Genomic DNA, 10669 nt, shown 5'->3' on the forward strand with positions numbered 1-10669 from the left:
TGCGGGTGGCACATAAAAGACACCATTTCGAGCGTGGCCGTTTTCGTGCGGGTGACACGTAAAAGCACCCACTACACTCTCTGAGTGGTTGGCGTTAGGAAGGGCATCCAGCTGTAGAAACTCTGCCAAATTAGATTGGAGCCTGGTGTTGCCATCCGGTTTCACCAGTCCTCAGTCAAATCGTCCAACCCATGCTAGCATGGAAAGCGGACATTAAACGATGATGATGATGATGATATATACCCCACCTGTCCTCGTCTGTTGTTTCTTTCGTAAATTCTTCCATATATATATATATACTCTCTCTTACAATGTATGTATGATTTATGTATTCTCATTATTGAAATTTAACCACATAAGTAGTTTAAACTCAGTTTGTAATCTGGTTATTCCAGCATAATTTGCACAAACAACAAATGAAAAATGTTAAAAAGGTAAGATTGATCAGTCCATTGACTTAATATTTGTACCAACTGTCAGAGATATGTGAAAGGAACTTAACAGTAAAAAAGAAATATTAGAAATTCAGTATTACAAAAATGTATGATGAATGATCAAAAATATATAATAAATGATCATCTTTATTTGAATATTTGCAGAATTTCTACCTGATTGACCCTTATTTGGTAAGCTTCCTTCTACTGCTCATGAGTCGACGCCTTGTTTGGTGTTTTGTGCAAGAGGTAAGTTGATTTTTAACATAAAAGAGAAACAGATTTCTTGCACTTTAATTAAATTTATTTGGTAACTAATATTGTTGTAAACTTTTGTAATTAGGTTTATTTTTCTTATTCTGAAAGTTATTGTAGTCACTTTGATAAAACTCATTGTTTTACATAAAGTTATTTAAGCATCCTCTTCATCTAGAATCTTCTTAATGATGATCATCCTCATTGTGTCTATTTTCCATGTTGGTATGAATTAGACAGGTCGTCTTTGACCAAGTCAGCTTCTACTGGAAGTTGCTGCTTCCAAAGATTATTTGCACGTGTCATTTGCCTTCGTTTCTATGACAGGATGATCTTCCTATCACCAACCATTTTGCAGAGAGAACTGGATGCATTTTTTTCCAATGACACCAATACTGAAGAGGTTGAATAAGGGAGACTAAAACCTTATGCATTTGCTGCTCAGAAATCTTTTTTTTATATATGTGGCTGTGTAGTAAGAAGCTTGCTTTCCAACCACTTGGTTCCAGGTTCAGTCGCACTGTATGACACCTTGGGCAAGTGCTGCCTACTATAGCCTCGGGCTGACCAAAGCCTTGTGAGTGGATTTGGTAGATGGAAACTGAAAGAAGCCCATTGAATATATATATATATATATGTGTGTGTGTGTGTATGTCTTTATGTCTGTGTTTGTCCCTCCACCACCACTTGACAACCAGTGTTGGTGTGTTTACATCCCTGTAACTTAGCAGTTTAGCAAAAGAGATCGATAAAGTACTAGGCTTAAAAAATAAGTCCTGGGGTTGATTTGTTTGACTAAAACCCATCGAGCTGGTGTCTCAGCATGGCCATAGTCAAATGACTGAAACAAGTAAAAGAGTAAAAGATTAATGTTACATTGTTCATACCATTCATTTTTTTACTTTATGTTGATTAATGATGTTTTCAGTTTTCTAGTTAATTGAAGTTGGCTCTAAATTTATGCTTTTTTTTTTTTTTTTTTAATTAAAGTCACAGATATTTGAATTAGTGGGTTTTCAATTAGCTCCAATCTCAAGCATGAAGCATATGCATTTTTTCATACATCCAAAAGGCCTGTATTGATAGACGACATACAATTAAAATAGTGTCCTCGTTATCTCTGCCCTCTACCACCATGACTCATGTCAGTTGTCAAGATCCAGATGTGATCAGTAATTATAATAAAGTGTATTTGTTCTAAAATATTTAAAGTCTCCTACTTTTGACTGAAAACTAATTTGTTATACATGTTCAGTCTACACTAATAAAGCAAATATTTATATTATTTAGGACAGGGGTTGGCAGAATTAGTAATATTTAATTATTTAGGATGGTAGATTTACAGACATAGGACAAGATGCATTGCAATATTTAGTTGCATAAGGCGGTGAGCTGGCAGAATTGTTAGCCCACTGGGCAAAATGCTTAGTGGCATTTTGTTCATCTTTACGTTCTGAGTTCAAATTCCGCATCCTTTAAAGGTCAATAAAATAAGTACCAGTTGAGTACTAGGGCTGATGTAATCAACTTAACCCCTCCCCTCGAAATTGCTAGCCTTGTGCCAAAATTCGAAATCCATATTTTATTGCATTCTTTTCTGAGGTTGCCTTGATCTTGTATCCTTTTATGGTTAATAGAAAACAATACCAGTCAAATATTAGGGTCTATGTAATTAACTATGCCCCTCCTCCAAAATATGTGACCTTGTGCCTTAGTTAAAAACCAGGCTGGTTGGTATAAAATGGGTTAAAAGGACAACTTATCGGGCATGATTAAAATAACCACCCTATTTTATTATCAAGTTAGAGTATTTAACTTGCTCTTTGTTTCCCCCTCCTTCATGATCTTTTGCTTATTTAAATTTCTCCTCTAATGATTGTCTTCTGTTAGTCCCCAAGAGACATGAGGTCTAATTATTCTTGATGTGCCCATCTTTATCTACCCCCGGGAGTCTAGCTCATTTCTCCTCAATTGGTAGCAATCCTTTGCCTCCACTTTCTGTGTCTGTACTCAACTTACCACCTTATTTACAGCCACTAGGTCCCTGCTAACCATAATGACAGTCATAGCAATGTCACATTACAACAGTTACTCATCATTGCATTAGAGCATTTGGAATTAAACTCTATTTACTTTACTTTATTGCCTGACCTTATTTGTGGATTAAATTTGTGCAGCGCCTGATGCAGCATATGGAATAAATAATAAATGGAATGAATAAATAATGAAATGTTTGAAATGAATAATAAATGAAAAATTGAAACTTTAAAGAAAGGAAAAAATTAATGATGCTTGTAAATCTACCATCTGCTGGCCAAGTATGGGCCAACTTCTCTTATTCTTCACTGGTACAGTTGCAGCCAAACTGTGATTAACAAAGAACCAAGTAGTTTTTCTGCAGAAGACAGGCTTCCTTCTATAGGTTCCAAAACATTAGGATCGTGATAATGAAAGGTAGATGTAGAGAAATTGAAGAGATGAGTGGGTGTGTTGTGTGCAAGAGGTAAGATGGAAGGGATCTCCAACCAAAACTCCTCAAGGGTAGAAGACAGTAGTTCAAACTCTTTTGGATGGACAATGGCAATGACAGGGGTGGAATAGGTATATTGTTAGCTGAGAGATAGAAAGATAAGGTAATTGAGGTAGTCAAGGTATGTGATAGGATAATTAATTTAAGATTAATCATAGGCATCACAATAGCAACATTTATCTCAGAATATGAACCACAGGTAGGATTACCTGAAGAGCAGAAAGGTTATTTTTATGAGATCCATCTGCAGACTACTTCAACAATGAGTGATAGTGACCTCAGTATTGTTGCTGGTGACTTCAATGGACATGTTAGCCAACACATTAATGGCTTTCGTGATGTACATGGAGGCTATGGTTACAGCACAAGAAATGAGGCAAGTATAAGGGTCCTGGAGTTTCATGATGCAACTGGTCTAACAATTTGCAACACACTCTTTAAGAAATCAGCCAACCACCTCATCACCTATCAATTTGGCGAACACACCAGTCAGATTGATTACATTCTCACCAGGAGTACACCATGCAACCTAGGTTAGTGGCTAGTGACTTCTGTATCAGAGCTAGTTAAACACAGAAAAGAAAAACATGGAGTAAGTAGGTTTAGAAACTAAAAGATCCAGCAATTGGGAATAAGTTTAGAAAACGTTTGATGCACTGAATGCAGGGAAGTTGATTTAGATACCTGTAGCATAGATGACAAATGGGAATTTTTATGAAATAACTTGCTTAGGGCTCTACATGAGATATGTGGCCAAAAGTAATATGGTAGTAGAATGATAAAGTTGATATGGCATTCAAGGTTAAGAGACAGACTTGGAAAGATTGGAATGATGGTAGTCATAGGAAACCCTACATAATAACTAGAAGAGCATCTAGCCATCAGGTATACTTGGTTAAAAGTGAGGCAGAAAGGAAGAAATTTGCATGTGTTCTGCAATGTGAGGATCAGAAGTGGGAAATGTTCAGGATTGTGAGAGAGAATGAAGATATCATTAATGAGAGGTGAATTTAAGATGATGAAAGCAAACTTGCTACCAAAATGCAGCAAAAGAAGCTGGTGTAGAAGTGCTATTATGAAAGGCTGCTGAATGCGGAATAGACATGGGATAAACAGCAATTGTCCCTTGCTAACGCAATAGAGGGACCAGCAATTTGAGTGAAAGTAATGTGGTAGGTAAAGTACTGAAGGGAGAAAGCTACAGGCCCATTGGGAATAGTTGCAGAGAAGCTTAAAATATCTGGAGAAGTAGGAGGGTGTTATATCCAAAGACTGATGTAAAGTATCATCATAAACTGCTACAAGGGTATAAGTGATGTCTTAGAGAGAAGCAACTTTAGAGGAATCAAACTTTTAGACCAAGTTATGGAGTTCATGGAGGAAGTTATATCTCAGTTGATCTGTGATAAAGTACACCTGGATGAGATGCAGTTTGGCTTTGTCCCTGGAAGAGGAACTACAGGTGCAATCTTCCTTGTGAGGCAAATGCAGGAAAAATCCCTGGTTAAGAATAAATTTCTATTCCTGGCTTTGGAGAAGGCATTTGCCGGGATACTGCATTCAGTAATTTGGTGGGCTCTGAGGAAACTAAGTGTAGATGAAGTGCTTGTGCGAGCAGTTCAAGCTACGCACAAGGATGCTGTAAGGAAAGTGAGAGTTAGCATGGCTTCAATGAAGAATTTAGTCCATCAAAGTTCAATCCTCAGTCCTGAATAGTTTAAGATTGGCAGTCCATAGGAACTTCCTATATGCTGATGATCTAGTTCTTATAGCTGAACCTATAGGGAAATTAGAGAAGAAATTTCAGGCATGGAAGCTAAACCTGGAATTGAGGGGCCTTAAGGTTAACCTGGCAAAGAAAGATTTTAGTAAGTGGGAAAGACAACAGGATCCTGGTTCCTTCTGGGAAATAGCCTTGCTCAGTATGTAGGAAAGCAGTAGGTATAAATTCCGTATGCTGTACTTCATGTAAGCTATGGACATAGGAGAGATGTAGTGGAATTATTGGCAAACTGTCTAAGAATGTAAACTTTATATGTGGTAGATGCATTAGAGTAGTACATACAAGCACACCTAAAATTGAGTTTCTTAAAAGCCCAGATGATTCGGTAGTAGTTGATCACTTTTGTTGCCTAAGAAATACAATTAACAAGGGAGGTGGTTGCTCTGAAGTATAGTTGTTAAAGTAAGAACTGGTTGGAGAAATTTCAGGGAGTTACTACCACTTTTGATAACAGAGATCTTTTTCCCAAGAGGGAAGAACAGTTTGCATAATGCTTGTGTTAGGACTACAGCACTGCATTGGTATTGGATGCAGAGGACTTGAGAAGACTGGAAAGAAATGCAGTGAGCATGCTGTGTTGGATGTGCAATGTAAGTGTTCATGAAAGAATTAGTACAAAGGTGCTGAGTGAAAAACTGGGTAAAGAAGGGATCAGATGTATTCAAGAAAGAAGCTGGGGATGATATGGACATGTGATGCATTTGGCTGAGAATAGCTGTATAAAGAAGTACAATGTCCACTCAATGTGACTGGAACTGCAGCAGATGAGCTGACAAAGGACTGGGATCTCTGGCAATATGAGATTGTCAGAAAGACTTGCCTTCCTCAGCAAAACTGAGTTCTGGAAGTGCTGGGTTCTCAACCTGTTTCAGTGACACTCCCACCTCCTCCTCATACATTATGTCTTTCCTCTTCCTCCACAGACTACCCAACCATGTCATATTTTATTCCTTCCTACCTCCCCCAGTGACTGTATCATCTTCACCACTGTAGCTGATCACTGCCCCCACTCTTCTGCATTTCACAGCTGATGGTTCTTGTTGAAACAAGAACCATCCACCCTTGAACCATACCCATGTTGGTTGTCTCCCCCCTCCATTCTCCTTCCCATACAATCTTACAAGTTTGTACAAGTTTGGGTGCCTTTCTGCTATTATTAGTCTTACAGCTTCTACTGATGATTTTCTCTTTCTCTTCCCACCTTTTCCCCTACTAGATATGACTAGCCATACAAATCCCTCTGCTGGAATCTCCACTGCTCCCCATCCACCTCATAGTAATCCCTTGGTCCCCTAGCATGAAACTGACCCCTCCCTACCTACCCCAAAGCTCATTGTCCTGCAAACTACATGATGACGTCAATAGTGCAAGGTGGCATGAAAAATGCATTCAGTCCATGTTGTTAAATGGTTGTTGTTAGGAAGGATAACCAGTTGTAGACATCATGCCAAATCAGACATTGGAGTTCAATGCAATTCTCGGACACAGTGGATCCTATCAAACTGTACAACCCATGCTAACATGGATATCAATTGATGATGATGATGATGATTATGGTTATATATAATACACACACCAGACTTCTTTTAGTTTTTATCTACTAAATCAACATTGGTTGTCTTGAAGTTACTGTAGAAGACACTTGCCTAAGGTGCCATGCAGTGGGACTGAATCTAAAGCCATATGGTTGAGAAGTACATTTCTGAACCACATTGTTATACCTTACAAAATTAAAAAGAAAAATAATTGTAGAAATGCATAAGGAATATGCCAGTGTTTAGCAATGATCCATTATTAATCTTTAGGGTATTGGATTAGCAGATGAAATACATTACACTAAATAGCTACATTCTTCTATGTTCTGAATTCTAATTCTGCCTTTCATCCTACTTGTGGCATTGATAAAATAATTGACTGTGCTACCCTTCAAAGGGATTAACCTTCTACCTGTGTAATTCCTATTAAAATACTGTACCAAAATCTTTGGTTTCAATTATTCTTCGTTTTCTTTATTCTACAATTGCTTCTTTTCTAATCTTGGATTTTTTTTCTTTTTTGTCAGGTTTATGGCTCTAAAAATAAGAAAAGTGTTCTCTACTGGTTTGTTCAGTTGATCAAATTGGTAATTGTTACAGGAATCCTAGGGACATTCTGTTGGTCTGCCTACCATGTGATAGTTCGCTATTCTTTCGTCAACAGTTTATTTCTGTGCTATCCGTAAGTATATTTCTTGTGTATCTAGTCAGCTTTAACCATTCCGGTAGTTTATTTTCTCTATTTCATTCTTCCTGACACATCCTCTTTTGTTTTCTAATATGGCACTATTATCTTTCTCAAATTACAGGTTGGCAACCTATCTGATTCTTTTTGGTTTCACATTGAAGCCAATATTCCAGAAAAACCTTCTCTGGCCATGCCAAGTTGTCGACAAATCTGTATCACCATCATCTTCTCAAAAACACAAGAATTCACAGGATTCGTCTCACATTTCTTCTGAAGACAGTGTTCTCTCACACACCTGTACTCTCACCCCTGACATAGTACGTGAAGAAGTGGAGTGCTTGAAGCTTGATTTCAACAATCGAGTCAAGCAGGTCTTGTTCAACTCCATGTTGACTGCCTACTACATGGCTTTTGTTCCGCTCTGCTTTGCTCAGGTAACAAATTTCTCAATATTTTGTAAATTCTCACTCTTTAAAGCACTCGTATTTTTGTTTTGCTTCTCTTTCATTTTCTCTGTCTTCTGTTTCTTTTCACTCCTCTTTTTCTTTCTCTTCTTTCATTCCTTTTCCCTCTCTCTTCTCTTTCCTGCCACTCTTCTCCCTATCTTTCTGTCTCAGTTTTCTTCTGATAACATGATGTGTTAATCATAGATATCCAGCTTTTCCATAATGCTACCAAGAAACCTACAGGTATTCTTTCATCTGACTGTAGATTAATGTTAAGAAGAAGCATAAACTTGTCATAATCCTCACTTTTTGAGGACAGAACATCTCTTTTACAATCTCTATCTCATTTTCTCTATCGTCACTTTAGTTCTCTTCCAGAGAAATAGAAAGCAACAGCTCTCCATTTCTCTGACACATTTGTTCTCTTTTGAGCCCTCTTTTTGCTTTTCAGAATTTTCTATAACCTTTTGTTTTTTTCTTTACACAAATTATAGTTTTGTTGATTTATTTTTTCACTTTATTTTCAGTAATTATTGATCAGTTTATTTATTTGTCTTTCAGTTTTTTTTAATTTTTGCTAATTGAATGCTAAAAATCTCATAAAAAATTTCATTTTTATTTTGGGACCACACTCTGTTACATAACAAATTATCTATTTTATTTAATTGTAATAAAATATTAAGTTAGAATTTATTTAAAAAAAAAAAAACGCTTGTATCATGATCCATAAACCTGTCAGGGTGCAAAAATGATGATTGAATGTTGTCTTATGGGTCACCCTTTACATTCAAATGGAATGCCAAGACAACTACACACTGTTTTCTTTTCACAATCCCTTTTTCTGAATGTGTGTGTGTGTATATATATATATATATATATATATATATATATATATATCAGTGGAAGCGTGACTGTGGTTAAGATGTTCTTTGCTCAACCATGTGTTTTCAGGCTCACTTCTCACACATGGCATTGTGGGCCAGTGTCTTAAGTGAATTTGGGAAATGAAAACTGTATGGAACCCTGTCATACAAATATGCACATATAGTGTGTACGTGCATGGATAGGTGTGTGTTGGCATTGTTTATGTGCAACTCTGATGTCATTGCTGTGGCAGTGGCAACATTGTTTATGTCTGTTATAAAAATATATCTGGATTCTGAATGATTCATTGTGTGAGAGACCTAGGCAATAAGTAATTTACGTGGAAATGAGTAAGAGTTAGCAAAAGGGAGAGCCTGTAAAATACTTCAGCAGTTTTGTCTGACTGTGCTGGCATGGAAAAGTGGACAGAAAAATGGTGATGATAGGAGTAAAAGCAACATGAAACAAAAGAGAACTTCATGATTCATTTTCAAAAAAGCTGCTTGGGCCAAAAACATCTTTTCTGTTTCTCCTTCACATTGCAACTAACACCACACAAACGCACCAGGCATACAAATGTGCATGTGTGCACACATACACACACATCTGTCTATTCAAAAACATGTACTAATACATAGATGCATACACATATAAAGCATATAGTTTAAGCAAAAACTTGCAGACATAAAGATACTACAAACAACAGTCAATGAGATCATGCCCCACAATTCAAACAGTAAAACAACTCCCGTTTACCTTCCATTGTTTTTAAGAAGCAGTTTGGGATGTGCTGAAAAGTCCCTGGCTTTAAGGGTTGCGAAAGGCCTGGTTAGAGGCCCAGCCTTCCTAGCTCTTTTGCAGGGCTTAGAAAAACTGAAGGACCACTGCAGTATGTGTGTGAATCTGAGAGGTGAATATGTTGAATAAAATCATAATTAACTGATACATCCTGTATTTTCTTTTACCCAAAGCCAGGAACTTTTCAGCACCTCCTTGTATGTATTTATGTGTATACACACACAACACATACATAGATATATATAAAGGCACAGGCATTGCTGTGTGGTAAGAAGTTTGCTTCCCACATGAGTCTGGATTCAATCCTATTGCATGAAACCATGGGCAAGTGTCTTCTGCTTTAACCCCAGGCTGACCAATACCTTGTGAGTAGATTTGGTAGGCAAAAACTTAAAGAACTTGTGTGTGTGCATCTGTGTTACTATCTCCTTGCATTGACTTCAAGTGATAGCTGTAAACTAAGTTCACCTTTCTGTAAGGGGGGTGGGGCATAAAGTCACACACCATCTTGCAAAATGTGAAATTGCTATTTTCACAACTGCTGAAAATATTATTCATTGGATGGAGGCAAATAATCAACAAGGTGGGAATAAGGTAATGGTGTGGTGAGGGATTTGGCATAATCAGGTAATTGAACAATTTAATTTTGAGGGCTCTGACAGGTGATCCATATCTGGACATGCTTTGCAACAAGGTGATGTCTCACGTGCATTCTCTTGGAAGCGGAAATCCATTCTGCTTTCAGCAGGATGGGGTTTGCCCCATTATGCATTGCAGGTTCATGATTTTCGAAATGAACATTTTTCTAGGAACACGGCTCAAGCAATGCAGGCCAATTGAATGGGCACCATGGCCACCAGATTTAACTCCCATGGACTTTTTCTTCTGAGGCTAAATTAAAGCCCTTGTGTATTCTGAAAAGATTCATGATCAAGTACACCTTCAAACAATTGTAGAAGTGTGTGAACAAGTCACTGGCAATAAAAAGTTATATCAGAGGGTTCATTGCAGTTTCACATACCGTATAAACACTTATTAAGAGCTCTATGACACATTTATTATAATGGATAACCAACTTCATTGCTAATAAAGCATATTTCATATCTCTCATGGTGAGTCACTTTCTGGCCATCCTGTGTACATATATATATATATATGTATGTATGTATGTATGGATATGTGTATATATATATATATATTTATGTATATATGGATATATATATTTATGTATATATGGATATATATATTTATGTATATATATGGATATGTATGTATATATATGGATATGTATGTATGTATATATAGAGATATAGATATATATATATGTATATTTGGA

The 10669-nt window shown here is 36.9% G+C and overlaps 1 protein-coding gene across 2 annotated transcripts in view; it reads left to right on the top strand.

The window, feature by feature from the left end:
- LOC106868002 (transmembrane protein 39A-A) overlaps positions 1–10669 on the top strand; it is a 55029-nt gene that overhangs the window by 11219 nt on the left and 33141 nt on the right. For both annotated transcript variants that reach the window (XM_052975712.1, XM_052975713.1), the window contains exons 3-5: positions 600–683; positions 7065–7219; positions 7347–7659. In XM_052975712.1, coding sequence (XP_052831672.1) covers positions 600–683; positions 7065–7219; positions 7347–7659 — 552 coding nt within the window. The remainder of the gene's footprint in view (positions 1–599; positions 684–7064; positions 7220–7346; positions 7660–10669) is intronic.

This window comes from Octopus bimaculoides, chromosome 22 (genome assembly GCF_001194135.2).
Source record: "Octopus bimaculoides isolate UCB-OBI-ISO-001 chromosome 22, ASM119413v2, whole genome shotgun sequence".
In the NCBI taxonomy this organism is placed as follows: domain Eukaryota; kingdom Metazoa; phylum Mollusca; class Cephalopoda; order Octopoda; family Octopodidae; genus Octopus; species Octopus bimaculoides.